General features: G+C 37.8%; 1 protein-coding gene across 1 annotated transcript in view; it reads left to right on the plus strand.

Annotated features, from left to right (window-relative positions):
• NKAIN3 (sodium/potassium transporting ATPase interacting 3) overlaps positions 1–19,817 on the plus strand; it is a 333,313-nt gene that overhangs the window by 304,919 nt on the left and 8,577 nt on the right. Inside the window, exon 5 of the mRNA XM_042869844.1 lies at positions 6,042–6,102. Coding sequence (XP_042725778.1) covers positions 6,042–6,102 — 61 coding nt within the window. The remainder of the gene's footprint in view (positions 1–6,041; positions 6,103–19,817) is intronic.

A 19,817-nucleotide genomic window follows, 5' to 3' on the forward strand; every position in this document is an offset into this window, starting at 1 on the left:
TTGTGACCGGCCTCCATCTTCATACAGAACCTTTGATCAGAACCCCTTGGCTGCATCCAGCCATCCAATTCCTAATCCACTGAACAGTCCCTCCTTCAAATCCACACCTCTCCAGTTTAGAGAGAAAAGTAGAGAAAAATTTACTTTAATTTGGAGTGAAAAGTACCCATCAGCTCATCACCAATTTTTAGAGTCTTTAATTCATTTTAAGGCCTATCTTATTTGTAGCCTCTGGGAAAACTCTTACTAGTACTATATATGGAACAGCTGGACCAGACTGGCTGCAATTGAAATTGATAGATAATCTTCCTAATACCTGAATTTATTCAAGTCAAATCCAATAGATTTTAAGTTGGAAGTTAAAAACATACTTAGCATAATGTACTTCACAAGGTGGTGCTACCATATACTGCAGTGTATTCGGAGCATAAAACTTGAAGTGTAGTTGTCATACCTTTTTGACTGGAAGAATCTTACAAATCTAGCTTACCTGTGTTACACACATTTTCCAACAATCAGAACTACAGAATACTGTCTTAGTTTATTTGGCTGATCCTATGTTATCGTAATGAGAACTCTATAAAACATTGTGTAGTAGCTTAGTAGTGATAAGTGTCCTGATGTACACCTGATTTTGAAGAACAACCTGATAGCCTAGGGCAATACTTCATGTAAGCTTAAATCCCCAGTATACAGTTTTTGTCTAGGTGATCTGCAATAAATGCAGGAGATAGGAAAGTAATCACATTATGTGAAAGTGGATTTTAAGGCCACAGCTGATGACAACAAAGCCAAGTAGAATGATTTAAATAAAAATTACTTAAATAATCAATTTTAGTCAAAAATATTTCACTCTGAAAACAATAACCTTGATTTAAATAAACACTTTTAATTTTGCATTTGTCCTTGTTTTCCTAAAGAGAAGTTAATCCACATTAACTAGAAACTATTAAAATACATTAATTTGCAAGTAAACACACATTTTACACAATTTGTTTTTTTTCTTTAATAGGATATGTTATAGTAATATTCATTTATAAAGCAATTATAACACAGCATGTATTTGCTCAAATGATTAGTTTTTTTAAAATGTCTTGCATGTTTTCATAGTTTCTTAGAGCTTAATGATGGACAATTATATAATCTAATTTCACTTCTATTAATTTAGGCTTTTGTATTTCATGCAGATGTCCATATCATGAGCTTAGAGATTTTAGTTAGACTGAAATATTTATGTCCTCTAGAGGGAAAAAAATGACAGAGACTAGTATTTCATTTTTATCTGAGGCTCTTAGGAGAATATATATCACGTATTAAAAGTCCTGATAATAACATTATATAAATGTACCTGTGTTCCACTCATAGGAAAACCTATTGTGTACAACAAATCAAAGTCCTTGTCCCTTAAACAAGGTGACAATTGTTTCCCACACCCTGAGTTTGCTCATCATTATAATTTGGGGAATGTGAGTGAAGTTTACCAGCTAGTCATCAAAGAAATATGAGGTTTTGTACCAAAACTTTACATGAGCTAATAATGTACACTTGCAGCCTGGAAGGCCAACCATATCCTGAGCTGCATGAAAAAAGGAGTGGCCAGCAGGGTGAGGGAGGTGACTTTCTCTCTCTACTCTGTCATTGTGAAGAAGAGGCCCCCTGGATTACTGCATCCAGGCCTGGAGCCCCTCCAACATCAGAAAGATGTAGAGCTGTTGGAGTAAATCCAGAGAAGGGCCACAGAGATGATCAGAGGGCTGGAGCACCTCTCCTTTGAAGAAAGGCTGAGGGATCTGGGCTTGTTCAGACTGGAGAAGAGAAGGCCACTTCACTGTGGCCTTCTTGTACCTAAAGGGAGCTTATAAACAAGGAGACTGACTTTTTACATGGTCTAATAGCAATTGGACAAACGGGAGTGGTTTTTAACTAAAAGAAGAGTGATTAAAGGTAGATATTTAGAGGACATTTTTCTCTCAAAGGGTGCTGAGGCACTGGCACAGGCTGCCTAAAGCAGTTATCGATGACCATCCCTGGAGGTATTCAAGATCAGGCTGGATGGGGCCCTCGGCAGCCTGATGCAGTGGGTGGCAGCCTAGCCCAAAGCAGAGGGGTTGGAACTAGATGATGTATAAATTCCCTTCCAACTCAAGCCATTCTGTGATTTTAACCATGGCCAGTGTATGACTTCTGAGAGTTATTTGATTTTTCTGAAAGATGGACTAGATGCTGTTGGGGGTCTCAGTATCTGCTGTGATAAATATCTGAGTATTTTATGTATTATTTATTCTCACCAGAGCAGGATTTTTGCTCTAAGAACCATGCAGATGAGTGAAAGCAGAGGATAATAGCCTCTTCCACTTCATTTTCTGCTGAGTGACATGGACAAATGACTTCTGAAACAGTTCACTAGATCAGGCTCTGCGAGCAAAACAGTGCAAGGATCCCAAAAGGTCTTTAAAAAACATTGTCAAGACCACTTGGCATCTAAATTGCTCTCTGTGTCAAGCTCTAAGTTCCCATTTATACCTCTAATTACTAACAACATTTGATATCTTGGACATCCTGCTCTAACTACTTCATCATCCCCTTTGAAAGATGACTGAAATCCAAAATGAGCAAATTAAATATCTTCCAGGTCATTGCATCATGGCTTCTCTAGTTATCAGGGGACACACATTTATGCCTATCACTTGGTGCCAGGCCAATAGCCTTCATTTCCAATACCAACAAACCAGGCAATACGCATCAGTCAGCTCACTGCAAATTGGCAATTAACATGATGGCTGGATGGGTTCACATGAGCATAACATTATTAATTAAACAGCAGCTGGGTTAATCAAGATAGTAAAAGTAATTTGTTGGAATAAATATTTTATTAATGTGTCCATCAATAAAGCAAAAGTGGAGATTTTAATTAATATATTTATAAAAATATTCCACTGTAGTAACCATAGCTCTGTTTAAGTATCTCAGTACAGGTCTAATTTGTTCCCACTTCATCACTTCTTGTTAATCGTAGTGTAGATATCAGTTACCAATTATAATTACAAGTCTATTGCTTACAAGCCAAGTATTGCTGTCCACCACAGAGCACATATACTGGACAACTGTTGTCAAAGGGCTGTTTTTCCTCTTTGTTGCCATGTTCTTTCAGAAATGAGTGCGTTCTCCTATTTAATTACGGAAAGCTCTTGATATATGGTGGGTTGCAGTATGATATTACAATGATAGTACAGTGTGATTAAAGACCTGATTTTTTGTTTTCTCCAAAATTAACTTAGGGGGTAAATACATTTTTTACTTTTATGTTTTAAACAAGTATGCAGTAGCTTTGATTTCTGTCTAATTAAGGAAAATTTATCTAATAATTAAAAGAAATACAAAGAAACACAGATAAGCAGTGAAAGGCTGCTGATTTTATAGCAGATATGGCAAAGACATTACAACAGTGCTCCAAGCAATAACACCAGTGGGAAAATGTTTACATTAAGGAGAAGATGTAATGAAAGAGGAAGATGTAAGCTGTTATAGCTGTTAAGACAGTCAGGTTTACCAAGCCCCTCAATTTTTGGAGAGCAGACCTCTTAGAGTATTTTTCCCTCCTTTTGCTTGCTTGCTTTTCGCTTTCCTCTTTTGATGATTTAGTGGAAGGCTGTTAGAGTTAGGGTAGTATGGTGAGGTTGTGGTTGGACTCGATGATCTTTAAGGTCTTTTCCAACCTCAGCAATTCTATGATTCTATGATTCTATGATTTTGGTCAAGTGGATTATTGTATATGAGAATAGAAAGAGATGATGCCAGGAGGTGAGAGGTAGGGCTGGCATTATCCTGACTTTGAGTAGGAAAAAAAATCATGAAGTACAGCAATGGCAAATGTTAAGGAAGTAGTTGAGCTGCCTTCAAAAATATTTAACCTACGAAGATTGTGGGCTGAACTGTCATGCCTGCTTCCGAACACTTCAGTCCCATACTTAGGGAGAAGAAACAAACCCAAGTGACTCACATGGTCAAATCACACACTGTCAGTGATGAATGGAAGTAGTGCAAATAAATGGATGATATTCCCTAATGAAAGGCCATCTATTCTATTGTATTTGTATTGTACTTAATGCAATAGCAGTTTAATTATGTGCAGTGTTCAGTTAGCATAAGCAATATACCTCAAGTATGATTGTTTTTTCAATCCCTTGGAATCCTTTATGTAACGTTGCTTCAGTTTGCATACATTAAAGACACATCCACCCAGTGTCCACCTGATAAAGGTGGTAGCTTTTCCCTAGTAAAATTGACCCTGTCCCCCTTCAGAAATCCAAGGATGCTGGAGCCTGCTCAAAACCAGAAGAAAGCTGGATTAAACTCACTAGTTCCTTTCCCAAAACCCCAGCGAGGTGAATGGCCAAGTCAGGAGGCTCTGGCAGGACTAGGCCACAGCACTGTGGCAGCTTTCATTCGCAGGGAACTTAGCCTGGGTGTACTGCAGCTTAATTCTCCACGGGGAGGATCAATCCCTTGGAGGAGGATTAAGCTGCAGTGAGCTGAGGCCACTTCATTTCTGAATGGGGAAGGCCACACGGGGATTTAATGTACTTTATCTTCTGTGCATTGATTTCACAGCTTTAGTTAATTCATCTTAACTTCCCTGAATTCCCTTGTGTGGACAAGCTTTTTGTCTGCAGACACTCTTGGAGCTGCTTGTAAAGCTCTTGGTGTAGCCCAATGAGAAAGCAGGTTGGAGTGATTTTTGTGCCTGTGAAGGAGCTTATACCTGTCTGGATACCATTAAATTACCTCTTTCTCAAGCGCTTGATCCATGACAACCTTAAAAGAACTATTTTAATTAGGTTTTTTTTTTGTATTGAACAAATGAAAAAAGGGTTTTTTGAAAACTAATCTCTGGGTTATTTTAGAAATCTCTCATGAACAGCCTCTTTGAGGCTTTCAGATAGCACAAATTGTGTACAGCTGCACAAACAGTATTTTCTCAAGCATGGGCATGTCTGGGCAGTGCAGTTTAATAGGTTTCCTTTCCCAGTGGAATTATCTTCTTTTTGGTGATGGTCATAAGAGGAGATTTTGTCTATATGAAAAGCAAACAAGCACAGTTTCTATTCTCTGGTCCCAAAAATTTTAATCCCTTCCTCTGAGTGACACAAGTGACACAGACCTGGGCTAAGGAGAATGTTCTTCTAGAAGCTGCTGTTAAAGCAATGGCATGATTTGGCTGTGTTGTCCTTTGGGAAAACCTGCTCTTTTCTTGTCTAGTGAATGTGATGTAAAGACAGGCCCTTCTGATAAAGTGTTTCCTGATGCTGATGAATCATATTCCAATTTTAATGTTTAACAAAATCCGGACATTTCACATATCAAATTAAACTATTGCCAAGCAGTTCACTGGGTCACTTTCTGCAAGACAAAGTGACATCTCTTGTGGATTCTATAATAACTTTACTATAACTTAATTCCACAGCAGTCAGTAAATATTTTTTTCTTTTTTATATGTAAATTAGGTAAATTTGTAAACAAATATGTAAAATAAGGGACATCTACATACAAATGTATTTATCAAATGTATGAATAACAGAATTAAGAATCACAGAGGTTGGAAGACTCTGGAGATCATTGAGTCCAATCCCCCTGCCAAAGCAGACTCCCTGCAGATGGTTGCACAGGTAGGCATCCAGACTGGTCTTGAATATATCCAGAGAAAAAAACAGTAACACTTAAAATCAAAATCTAAGGGCTTTGTTTTCTAATACAATGTTCAGACCTAGTGTTTTGGAGTAGCATTCATCAGTGCTGATCTCAGTGAGGCAGGAAAACAAGAAATTATTTTAAAATATAATGTATCATGAGGAAAGAGAGAAAGTATCTTTAATTTAGCTATGTGTGACCATTTGCACTGGGATTTACATATTAATTCAGGAAATAGGAGGAATTTTTTTCTAAATATAGCTGTGATAGATGTACTTACATGGTATTGTAATAAAAAGCTTATTAAGTGTTCAATGTATTCTTATGATTACTTTTCCTCTTCTTTCATGCAGCTGATTGGATTTGTGTATGCCTGTTACGTGATCAGTATTTTCATGGAGGAAGAGGACAGCTGTAAGTACTGATACTCACCTATTCATCTCTGGAGTACTGTGGCTCCAGAGATGTCTTGCATTAACTACCAAGAGGAGCAAAGCTTGAGAAGTGGCAGTCTGACATTCATGTACACAACTAATATTACTCAAACACATATTTACTTAGGTTCTACAAGTGTATGGACTGTACTTTCTGAACTTGTTTGTAGGGATCTGTGAACCCTACATGATATACCCTTCACATGAGCCAGGTATAGTGCTGAAAAGCTTGTCATTCATGTTGCACATACACTTTGTTTTTTTTATACATACATTTAAACTTGAATCAAAGCTCCTGAGGACATTTAATTGTTTTTCCTAAGAACAGTTTTATTGGCAGTAAAGTTAATGCAGATGACATATCAAGTCATTTGTAATGTACTGTATCACTCTCATTAACAATTAGATGAACATATTCAACACTTTTCATGCATCTGAAATGCTGACCTCATGTTCTTAACCTGCTTCTATAAAGAAAACACTGATATACATACCCATTTTGTTCAGAAAGTTTAAAAATCATTTGAACATCATTCAAAAAGCATTTATGTAAAGTCATTGAATGGTCATTGGAAAAATATTAATATGTTGAATGCTGTGGTAGTAAGCTATGAGAAAACAGATGGTGAGAACTGCCTCACACTGTTACCCACATGACTATTATAGGCGTTGTTAAAACCAGTAGTGAGACTGGAATTATATTGGATGAGCAAAGAGAAGCAAACTGAAGAACAAGTTGTTTAAAATAGAGAAGTTGTGTCCATGTCAGACACTTCTCACATATAAGGAGTTAAGCAGTAGATCTGTCTGTAGCAAAATATTGAACAATACCAAGAAAAGCATCAAATTATGGCTGTCGAATAAATAATGGACAAGCAAATATTTATTCATACAATTTTATTCATAAATAAATTCATTAAAATATCTTACCATAGTTTGTTTCTGCACGGAATGGCACCTGCGAGTGATATAAATATAGTAGAAAAAAAAAAAACAACAACTCAGATATCAAGACAGTATTTGCTAATATCTTCAAAGTCTTATTGAAATATAATTTGAGTAATTCATAACTATGATGCAAAGACAGACTTTTTGATTGAAAACAGTGTGAAGAAACGTGTTTTTTCATCATTAAAACAGTACTCTGTTCAGTTCTCCATTGTAATGCAAAAGATATTAGTGTCAAGTCTACTAATGCTTCCATTTAGGTTTTTAATGGGAAGAAAATACATCAAGGAAATTCTCAGATAATACTGAGTGGGAAGAACACTTTCATAGTATACATAGTACACTATGAAAAAGGCTAAAGTAAAGACTGGTGCAGTAAATGAGAAACAGTAAATGAGAAACTTGGAGAACTAACATAAGATGTAAACTTAAGGAGGAGGAAGAGCCTAGACAAGTTCCCTTTGAAAGACAGAAATTGCTCATTAGTTGGGAACTGGTAGTTCAAGATAAATATGAAGGATAGTGTGGCAGCAAGTCATATATATAACTTGAGATGTGGATCAAAGACTATAAAGAAATCAAGAGATAATTGTCCTTATCATGCAGCTGTGATGAGTCATGTCATTATGCAGGGCTTCGTATTGATGTCTGGAGACTTTCTTTGTGAGACAATTGCTAACAAAATTCCTGAAAGTGTGAGATTTCATTAAATGATCAGGAAGGCTGGCAGATTGATAAGCAAGAGAAACTACAGTAACTCTAAAAAATAACTCTGTGTGTACAGTCACACACACATAAAAACAAAGATATATCTGTACCTGAGAAGACAGACTCTTTACATTTTTCATAAGTATTTTAAATTGTTTTGTTTTGCTTTTTTTGTCTGGTCCTTCATCCTGTGCTTCACACATCAGTGTTTTAGGCATGAATTGAAGTAATACAAAACTCACATCAAATATAGCGTATTGTTGGAAAACATAGTCACTTGCTAAAGAGTATAAGCAGTTTACATTCAGGGCCTTGCAAGAGGGTTGTTGTCAAGTTAATGGCCTTATTTTCTTGAAAATATGCTAGAAGTGTCAGGACGTCTGTCTGTCTTTGACATCCATGACCCAGTCCACTCTGACAGCCAGACATTGTCTTTTGAGAGTTTCATGCTATTTGTTTCCAAGAGAAATTTAAATCACTGAGAATAACAGTTGACATCATTAATTAAAAAATAAAACACATCAAGTGCCACGATGATCCAGAACTTAAAAACTACACAGTGCCCATTTGCCCATTCTCCATAAAGAAACCAGGTATCTGCATTTAATTTCTGCTTGTATTCCAGAACTACCAATTGCAACTTGGTGTTTTGTTAGGTACAACTAAAAATCATCGTACTAATCTTGGAACATGTGGTATAATTTTAGCTCTACATCCTTCATTAGCATTGTGCCAATTTACTGTTTTCACTTACACCTTTATAATCTTCCAGATTCTTGTGCAAATACATTTGTTTTATGTGGTGGAGGATCCTAGGGGTGGGGGGGGGAGGAGGATAAGAGCAGTGTGTTGGAAGTGGAGCAGAGATACAGAACTGGTACATCTTGGAGGTTTTACAAGTGGAGTAAAATAATTTTTTTGTTGATGGTGATGGTGGGTTTTTTTTATTTTTTCTGAGATGCTGAATCCAATCAAAAGCAGCTAAATAGCCTTTTAGTGTCTCAGCTGGGGCTAATTTGTTTCTTAATGCCCATTTGTGTTCTAGAGTCCTCCATTTTTATAGATAAATGTATTAAAGACAAATGTTAACTCATTTGTATCAATTCCACAGATATGTTTTAAATGGAGAAACATCTATGTAAGCCACAGTGGGAAAATGATTTGGTTTGGTAATTAGCTGAGAATAGCAGGACTTATTTGGGAAACTTGCAGCATGATGAAGAAAAAAATTATGTAAAAGAGAAGTGCAGCGGTGCCTGAAAATAGTCAAGTTAAAAGTATAAAGCGATTACATTGAGATAACAGTCCAAGAAGCTGCAACGAAAGAGCAATTTTATTAATTTTAATATGATGCAGCAGGTTCTTTTCTTAGGTAAATGCAGTCATTCTTTCATATTTTTGCAGTAATTTACACGGAATAAATCCCCAGCCCCTGAGAGTCAAAGCTTTCCTAATTACATTCTGCAATACTCAGTGCATCAAGTTAACCCCAGTTCTTGATCTGAAACCTGTCAGGCAGACTTAAAAATTAATAATAGCTGCCTGTTTAGCCTCTGTGCAGTCCTTAAATAGATTTTGAGGCTGACATTTTGGCTGATGGACACTTTCTGAACAGTAATAATGCTTGAGGAAACATTTATTTCCAGCTATTGCTCACCTTACCTACATTTCAGACTGTGGTTAACTTTTACTTAGAAGGAAGATGATAGCAGGTCAAAAGGATTGAAAAAAAGACATGTAAAAGTCACACTGCTGTAGTGGAGTTAATACCTTCCATCATTCATCGTAATGAAAAAGTCTATTTATATCTCTTCCTTTCATTTTTTCATTTCTATCTTTGTAGGTCTATCAATCTATATAAGCCTCTTTGAAGGAACAGAATAAGTGAAATCCGTAATCATAAAAGCCTGTCACTATCCTGTTTGTGAATCATTTTCTACTAAAAATGAACTCAGAAGCTTGTTACTGTCCTGTCAGAGTTACAGAATGGGTTTAATAAAGTGAAGTTTGGAGACTCGGCAAAATACGTTGTTAAAAATTATTAAATTTGTAAATATTTTCTGGACTTCATTTGAGAAATAATAGCACTGTTTCATAAACATGCCATCACCACCTCTCTAAAGGAATGGTTCTATACTGTGTTACTTTGTGAAGTGGAAACTGAGTTGTACATAAAATGCGTAAGGAAAAAGATGTGAAAGCAGAGGGGAAGATTTATCAAAAACCTACAACTGTCATTTCAGCATTTATTACAAAATAAGACTGAAACATCAAAAGGTCAGTCCAAGGAAGCTCAATCTTCTGTTATAAGTGAGTGAAAATTTAAAAAAAAAAATGTGTGTGTGTGGGGGGCTTCCATTTATCATATTGGAAAGTAGTTTTATCCAACAAATGAAATCACAAGAACAAAATTAAATAAACAGTGTTTTGTCTCTCCCCTACACTGGCTGAATTCAGAGTTCAGCTGTATTTTCAGAACATGAAGATGAATCTGGTTTTAAAAAGGAATTTTATTCATACTGTGGTATCTGTAGGAACCTCCATATGGTGTCATTATATAAATATTAAGTAAACCAAAATATATTATTACCAACATTGAAAAACTACTATACTGCCTTATCTGACATATGGCATTGTATTTATACATACCATTGAACATCTGTTGTCAGTAATCTAATGAGAGAGAAAATTTTTTTCTTCACATTTAATTTTTGTAGCTACACAGTATGCCCAGCAGTGATGCCTTTCTTATAAATACATTATGTTTTGCAAAATGAATGAAGAATTGTCACGACTATTAGTAGCAACAGGCTCATACATGTCTATTTTATTGCCTTTATATATAAGTCCACAATTCACAACTAGCTAGTATTTGGGAACACATGACTAATATCTTTACATCAGTTGCAGTTTCCCACATACTTGGGTCTGTTTACCTCACAGAATAGATTATTTCTATAATAAAACATGTAATATGAAAGACAACCAGGATAGAGGATACTTCTCCAAACTGAAGGGCTTTATTAGAATCAAACACACCCAGATGACGACTGTCCTAAATTTTCTTACTGAAAACAAGGACTTATGAAACTTTCCAAACAGTAGCCAAAAGCAAAGATCATCACTGAGCTTTAGCACTAACTGTGCTCAGCTTTAGCTCATAGTGACTTCAGATATCAAAACAAAACTTACTGTTATCAGCCAGCAAATGAATATGCTTGATGTAGATTTTTTAAAATGATCATAAGTTTTACTGCCCAGCACTCAAAGAACAGTTTAGCTACTAGACCTGGCTTTGATATTTCTGCAAAATAATAGTGACCATCAGTATTTTTGCAAGGCTTGAAAATAAATTTGCATCTTTCTTTTCATCTGGAAGAGCAACCCAAATCCCCACAATTCTGAGATATCTGTGTTGGTGAAACAGCTGCAGTCATTGCGTTGCAGATGTCCACTGTGAAGCAAAAAAAGAGGTTGAAGTACAATTGGAAATAACACCAGGAGTATCCAGGAGGCTCCCTCAGTCCAACCCAGGCCAATCCCATCATACATCTAGTGGAGTTAAATGTCAGCTTCCACAGAGTTTACTGACTAGATGCAAACTCATCTATTTGCTCTTCTACTTACATCAGGCTCAGCTTTCTTCCTTTCTTCTACTGTAAATATAAGGGATAAACATATTATTCTAACAACTCTGCATGATGTTATAGTCCTCCAACCTATCATTATCCTTAATGTGTGAATTAAGTGAAAATGCATTCTCACTCCTACGCTACACTGACAGAATGAATTCTGATGTATATAATGAAGAAACAAATACATATGGGACATTATACTATTTAAATTAACACTACATTTCACATTTACATATTGCATTTTTCTTTTTTTTTTTAAATATTATTTTATTACACAATTGCCTGAACAAGAATTTGTTCTTGTTCCTATGGAAACAGTTGCATATATATACCTCAAGAAAACAAAGGTAGTGTAAAATAAAGCTGTAAAATAATATAAACACTATTCATTATATATACTATTGTATACATATATACTATTGTATAATATTAATAACATTTTATTAATAGAATGCAGAAGACATCTTGATCCTAGATAAGTCAATCATAAAAAATGCAGCTGAAGAATGATTCCCTCTTCTTTATTCTGCTCAAATCATAGATGAATAATCCATTTCAGAAAAAAAAAAAAAGAAAGAAAAAAGAAAAAAGAACAGAATACACATTCCATTTTCATTCTCCTAGCAAAGTGTACAAAACAGTCTTTGTCTCCACTTGTAATCTCCATGGTCTGTTACAGAGCACCTCATTCTAGCTGAGTGATTGTCTTTAAATAATAGATAATGCACAATATATAAAAGGGAAAGTCTTGATCCTGGAATATTTCTAGCAGCAGCAGAAGCTATCTACCTGAAAGTGTTGTAAATTTAATGAGGAATGCAACATGTAAGATTATCCAAGTATGGTGTAGATGAAACATGAGAGAGTAGCATCATCGAGAAGACACATAAACTAGCTCAGTTTTTCATTGAACTTATTTTACTATAAGGTGTGATGGAAAGAACCTGAAAAAATTTTCCTTGAGTTTCTGTACAACTTGGGCAAAATATCTTCAGTAAAGAATTCATTTTTTTACCGCCTCTAATTTTATCTATCTATACCATGTTTAATTATGTATTAAATCCAAGCTATTCTTCCTGGCACATGTATGATAGTCAGGATGCTATTTTTATTTTAGCCAACTACTTATTTATTTTTCATTAAAGGAAAAGAGTAAATGATGCATTCTAAGAGTTCTCCATTGCCTTTCCACAGTTCCTCCTATAAGTACAAGATGAAGATTTTTTCCTGAAATTCATTAAAAAAGTATCACATCACACATTTTACCACAATTCATTTTAATTGGATATTCCCTGGAATACCAGTAGATGAGAACAATAGCATGTATAATGGCTTAAATGGAACTTCATTCAAAACATTTAGAAATGCCTGCATAGAAAGCAAAATATTTTTATTTAGCATTTTTAGTAAGAGATAATATATTTGTCTGAACAGAGAAATAGAACAGTATTATAGCATATATTGACCTATTGTGACCTTTGTAGAAAAATACATGCATATACAAATGTATACATACATACATGGATGTGATATATACATATATATCTCCATCATATTTGAAAAGTCGTGGCTGTCAGGTGAGGTCCCAGATGACTGGAGGAAGGGTCACATCACTCCCATTTACAAGAAAGGGAGCAAGCAGGACCCAGGGAGCTACAGGCTGGTGAGTCCCCTGAGAGACCTCTGTGCCTGGGAAGATCATGGAACAGATCCTCCTGGATGACATGCTTGATCACATGAGGAATGAGCTTGTGATCTGAGACAGCCAGCATGGCTTCACCAGGGGAAGGACACGCTTGACCAATCTGGTGGCCTTCTATGATGGAGTGACAGCATTGCTGGACAAGGAGAAGGCGACCGATGTCATTTACCTGGACTTGAGCAAGGCCTTTGATGTGGTCCCCCACCACATCCTTATCTCCAAATTGGAGGAATGGGGATTTGATGGGTGGGCCACTCGATGGATAAGAAACTGGTTGAAAAGCCACAGACAGAGGGTGGTCATCAATGGCTCTATGTCCCTGTGGAGGCCAGTAACGAGCGGCGTCCCGCAGGGGTCTGTGTTGGGACTGGTGCTCTTTAACATCTTCATCAATGACATCAGTGACGGAGTCAAGTGCACCCTCAGCAAGTTTGCTGACGACACCAAGCTGAGTGGTGCGGTTGACATGGTAGAAGGAAGGGATGCCATGCAGAGGGACCTCAACTTGAACGGTGGGCCCAGGTGAACCTACAGATTTTCAGCACAGCAAAGTGCAAGGTTTTGCACTTGGGCCAGAGGAATCCCAGTCATCTATATAGACTGGAAGGAGCGGTCCTTGAGAGCAGCCCTGCAGAGAAGGACCTGGTGGTCCTGATGGATGAGAAACTTAACATGAGCCAGCAGTGTGCTCTTGCAGCTCGGAAAGCAAATGGTATCCTGGGGTCCATCAGAAGAGGGGTGGCCAGCAGGGACAGAGAGGTGATTGTCCCCCTGTACTCTGCTCTTGTGAGGCCACATCTGGAGTACTGTGTCCAGGTCTGGATTCCCCAGTACAAGAAAGACGGGAAGCTGTTGGAGAGGGTCCAGAGGAGAGGCACAAAGATGATCAGGGGACTGGAGCACCTCCCTTATGAGGACAGGCTGAGGGAGCTGGGCTTGTTCAGCCTGGAGAAAAGAAGGCTGCAGGGTGACCTTATTGCAGCCTTTCAGTACCTGAAGGGAGACTACAAACAGGAGGGGAATCAACTCTTTGAAAGGGTTGATAACTGCAGGACAAGGGGAAATGGTTTTAAGTTGAGGGAGGGAAGATTTAGGTTGGATTTCAGGGATTTCAGTTTTTTACAGAGAGAGTGGTGAGGTGCTGGAACAGGCTGCACAGAGAGGTTGTGGATGCCCCGTTCGTGGAGGTGTTCAAGGCCAGGTTGGATGGAGCCCTGGGCAGCCTGGTCTAGTATTAAATGGGAAGGTTGTTGGCCCTGCATGTGGCAGGGTGATTGGAGATTCATAATCCTTGGGGTCCCTTTCAATCCAAAAAAGGAAATTAAGAAATTACATATAGACATACATATTGTGTGTCAAACACAGGTGTATATATATATACTCCCCTTTGCCTTAAGTTGGTTTCCAAACTGATAACTGGAAAGGAGGATTTTTAAAGACTAGTTCATTACTACCTCATAAATTCCAGTTTAGCAGTTCTAATTCTTATCAATCATTTCTGCTATTGATTCTGAGTAGATATGGAAAGGTGATGGAACAGCTTGTGCTGGATGCCATCTCCAGACGACTGGAAGAGAAGGAGGTTATCAGGAGTAGTCAGCATGGGTTCACCAAGGGGAGGTCATGCTCGACCAACCTGGTGGCCTTCTATGATGTTGTCACATTCTGGGTGGATGGGGGAAGAGCAGTAGATGTAGTCTACTTTGATTTTAGAAAGGCATTTGATACTGTCTCCCACGAGATCCTTATAACAAAGCTGAGGAAGTGTGGGATAGATGACTGGACAGTGAGGTGGGCTGAGAACTGGCTGACTGGCAGAGCACAGAGGGTCGTCGTTGGTGGTGCAGAGTCTGGCTGGAGACTTGTAACCAGCGGTGTTCCTCAGGGGTCTGTGCTGGGTCTAGTCTTGTTCAACATCTTCATCAATGACCTTGATGAGGGGATAGTGGCCACCCTCAGCAAGTTTGCTGATGATACGAAGCTGGGAGGATAGGCTGACATGCCTGAAGGCTGTGCTACCATTCAGCAAGACATGGACAGGCTGGAGAGCTGGGCAGTAAGAAACTGGATGAGGTTCAACAAAAGCAAGTGTAGAGTCTTGCATATAGGGAGGAATAGTTGCATGCAGTAATACAGGCTGGGGTATGAGCTGCTGGAGAGGAGCTCTGCAGAGAGGGACCTGGGTGTCCTGGTGGACGACAGGTTGGCCATGAGCCAGCAGTGTGCCCTCGTGGCCAAAAAGGCCAATGGCATCCTGGAGTGCATTAAAAAGAGCGTGGCCAGCAGGTCGAGGGAGGTGATCCTCCCCATCTACTCTTCCCTGGTAGGGCCTCATCTGGAGTACTGCGTCCAGTTCTGGGCTCCCCAGTACAAAAAAGACAGGGACCTCTTGGAAAGAGTCAAACGGAGGGCCACAAAGATGGTGAAGGGCCTGGAGCATCTCTCCTATGAAGAAAGGCTAAGTGAACTGGGTCTGTTCAGCCTTGAGAAAAGAAGACTGAGAGGGGATCTTATCCAGGTTTACAAATATCTGAGGTGTGGGGGCCACAGTGGTGAGGCCGGACTCTTTTCAGTGGTACGTGGAAACAGGACAAGGGGAAATGGACATAAGCTGCAGCATAGGAAGTTCCGCACAAATGTGCGCAAGAACTTCTTTACGGTGAGGTGACGGAGCACTGGAACAGGCTGCCCAGGGAGGTGGTGGAGTCTCCTTCTCTGGAGATGTTCAAGTCTTACCTGGATGTCTACCTGTGTGACCTGGTGTAGGGAACCTGCTTTGGCAGAGGGGTTGGTCTCGATGATCTCTAGAGGTCCCTTCCAACCCCTACAATTCCATGATTCTGTGATTCTGTGATATACCATACCCCATTTATACATATTAATATATACATAAAAGACTATTCACTTAAAATAGAGATATAATTATAATTTTGCAATTTTCCTTAAACTGGAAATCACACCTTTCTTTAAGATTGCTTAGTTATTACTGTAATAAATATTCTTACTAAAATGGAAACATGATTCTAATTTAGTGGGAGTGTATTTCCCATTGGCAGCTCCTTGACATCTCTTAGGTCCATGCATTGCTCATCTACTCCCAAATACTCACCTCTTGCCCTTCTATTAAACTAGCTGATTTGATTCAAGCTTCTACTTAGCTAATTTAATATTGATTTTGTTTTAGTCTCCGCCTTCCACCTCCTTGGCCTTTCTGTTTAAATTAAATCTGCTTTTAAATTGATGCCATCTCAGTCCCCTGTTGCCAACACCTTAGCCTTTTCACTTAAATTGCATCTGTTGTTAGATCAATCTTACTCCAGCATCCAGTGTCCATCTCCTAAGCTTTCCACTTGACATCACAAACAGGTCTAAGTACTGTCTGTTTCTGTCCCTAGCTTTCACCCAGCTTCTCCATTAAAATTAAATCTCTTTTCAAATTTATTTTCCACTGCTATTTCCAACCTCCATACTTTTTCATTTCTAAATGGTAACAGTTTTGTGTCTGCTTTAATTTGTGGAGCTTGAAAGGAAACTTTTCAAACTCCCACTCTTCTGTATAAGTACCGTCTCTCCCAAGTCTTGTTAAATGTAACTGGGTTCTTCCAATTTCCAGCCTTAGCTTACATAAGATGTCAATGTTTTTGTTGTTTGAGTGAGAATTTCCCTTAGCCCAGTTAGCACTACACCACTAAGAGCTCTTTATTGCGACAACATTTCAGTGCTGCTTTTGATGTGAGACACATAAGTCTGGACCAAGGTTGGTTCATGTTGTGGAGAGGGTTTACCAAGCCAAAGTGGGTACAAATTTAACAAGAGATCCACACCAGCAGTGAAATGGACAGAAATTATCTGCATAAATGATCATAAATTATCTCGATAATATCACAACTCAATAAAGTACATTGAATCAAGCCATGAATTTCTTGCAATAGGTAATTTTGGAAGATAATTTTATTTGGTAATATAATATCCCAAAGCATGATAAAATCAAATACATAAGAATTAACCATCAATTTTAGCCATTTTGTAAAAATCTCAGTTCTGAATATCATAACCTAAAGGAGACCAATATATATAACAAAACAAAATTTTCAATATCCTGCTTGGAAATGGAAGGATTGACAATGTTGTTTACTGATAAAATCAAAGCTAAGGAAAAAAAAAAACAAACTATCACAAGGATTTTTTAGAAGAACAATCAAGGAAAAAGAAAGAAGATAATAAAATATTTTAAATGTTTGTTGGTTTTTTGTTTTTGTTTTTTTTTTTTGCTAATCACTTTCATTTATCCTGTTGATTTTTACTGTAATTTATTCTCTAGTTCTCCATACTGTATACCTAATGTCATCACACTTTCAACCCTTCATAAAATTATCTTTCTAAATTCCTCCTTTCCATAAAACTGAATTTGCTGTCTATATTGTGTACTTCTTAAATCGTGTTGTAGCATTTTATAGCCCAAATGATTTGAAGATATAAGAGAAGCAAGATTTATAGCAAAAGGTGTTGTCTCACTAAATCAGTTGATATAGCCAGTAGAGTTTTCCGGCTCGGCCAGTCGATCAAATTAAATATATTGCCTCTTGCTATAAAACTTATTTTCAAAGAATAGAATAGAACAGAACAGTTGGAAAGAACATACAAATGCCGTGGGGTCCAACTACCTGATCCCTTCAGAGCTAACCAAAATTAAAGTAGTTTACTGACAGAATTATCCAAATGCTTCTTCAGCGCTGACAGGTGTGGGGCATTGGTCATCTCTCCAGAAAGGTTGTTCTGGTGTTTAACCACTCTTATGGTAAGTAATTTTTTTCTAATGCCTACTCTGAAACTCCCCTGGCACAGCTCTTTGCCATTCCTGTCACTGGATCTACATTTTCTTTTCCTTCTTAATCTTCACAGTTAATCAGGACAATGTGCTATTTTATAGGACCATATTTCAAGACTCACAAAGTTTTCATAAAAATGTATTTTTTAATTCATCTTTCTTCAGTGAAAGATTTTTTTTTTTATTTATGAAGTCAATATAGCATTGTCTTTCTTAATCCTTAACAGATTAATACACCAGTGGCTTCAAAATGAGTGCTAATCCTGTTACATACTTTGTTCCCTTTTGCACATTCATCTTTCTCCTAATGTGAAATAACACCAACTTTCTAACCACGAGAAAACCATTTTCCTAGCTAAATGTTTCCTGACACAGAAAATATTCATTTCTTTCTTCTTCATCATACATAAGACCACTGGCCAGTGTAAGCTCCAGTTTTTTAATGCTCTAAACTCTTTGTTCTTTTTTCATGTCTGAGAACGCAGTCATATGGTGTTTGAGATTTTTTAAGACCTAATTTGAGTATGAAGAGCTTAATTAGTCAGAGCATTGGTAATGATAAAATAAATATTAAGAGATCAGCAAGACGATTTGAAGAGCTGGACGAATGCGTTAGCATGAGGTGCAGAGTTTCCCATTTGCAGAGAAGCACTTACAAACTAGGCGTCACTGCTACACTTGGGTGCAATTAAGTAGCAGTCTTAGCAGATGCATTTACAACAGCTCTGAGACAGATAAATCTCACATTCTAGGGGAAACAGAGCATCATAAAAGGACTCAGTAACGTGTTCAGAGGGATTGGAGAATGCTGGTTTGACACAAATCAACAGAAGGGTTATTTTGCCAGCTTCTTCGTCTGAAAAAAATAAGGGCAAGAACAAAGAAAGTTCAGAGCTTGCTGGTTTGTGCTCATACTGGGAGATAAAAGATTGAAAAGAGAGATTTGATAATCTGGAGATCACAGAAGGGGTTTATCCAGTTCTATTTCTGATCTGTAAAGTTGAATTCAAAGAAGGCACAGTAGGGCCACAAGCTTATATGCTGACTGGTCAAAGGGAGTTTGTGCTGGGTATCATGGTTGAGAAGAGAAAGGTTCCAGCAAGTGCTGGAGGCAGTGCTGTCTGCTTAGAAGAGGGAAAGAAAAATGTAGTTTGAAGTTTACAAATGCTGCAACTGGAAAGTGTGTGGTAGAAAGCATTGGGATCTATCTTCTGAAGGACTGAGGCAGACCATCACTAAGCATCATGTAGCCGTGAGCAGGATTTTCAAAGGAGGCAATGCATACAGTGCTCCTCAGCAACAGGCAAATGTCATGTGGTGAAGCAGGATTTCTATGCAGAGCCTCAGAGAGATGGTCAGTAGAGGCAAAGGAAATGGAAGTTGCCTCATCTGAAATGGAAACTTATGTTACACAGCATCAGTGTGCTTGATACTACAGAGTGTAAGATATCACTGGATCAGTATTCTTCTGCAAAAGCTCATACTTGAACTCTTAGGCTACCAGTAGTAAATGTTTTATCGTGCTTGTCAAGTTAGAAGTGTCATGTCTGTCAACTTAAAGATGATAGTCTATACTTGGACCAAAGTCAGGTTGTAAAGGGAAAGGGTCAGGGAAGGAGACTTTCCTGAGTGATTACAAAAGATCTTAACAGGAATAAATATTAAGCAGATTTTAAAAACTTGAAAATAAGGCAATAAAAAAAAAAAAAAAAAGACAAGAGAAACTGCAACATGAGTGAAATGTGACAGAGCTGTAGTCACCCAGAGCTTTAGTTTTGTGGAGACTCATTTATCAAGAACTCCCAAGGAAAACCGTAACACTAAACCTTAGAAAGGCAGAATGTGTTAAATTATAAGCTAACACACTTCTTAAA

This window comes from Lagopus leucura, unplaced genomic scaffold (genome assembly GCF_019238085.1).
Source record: "Lagopus leucura isolate 7727_CA_CO unplaced genomic scaffold, USGS_WTPT01 Super-Scaffold_100002, whole genome shotgun sequence".
Classification (NCBI taxonomy): domain Eukaryota; kingdom Metazoa; phylum Chordata; class Aves; order Galliformes; family Phasianidae; genus Lagopus; species Lagopus leucura.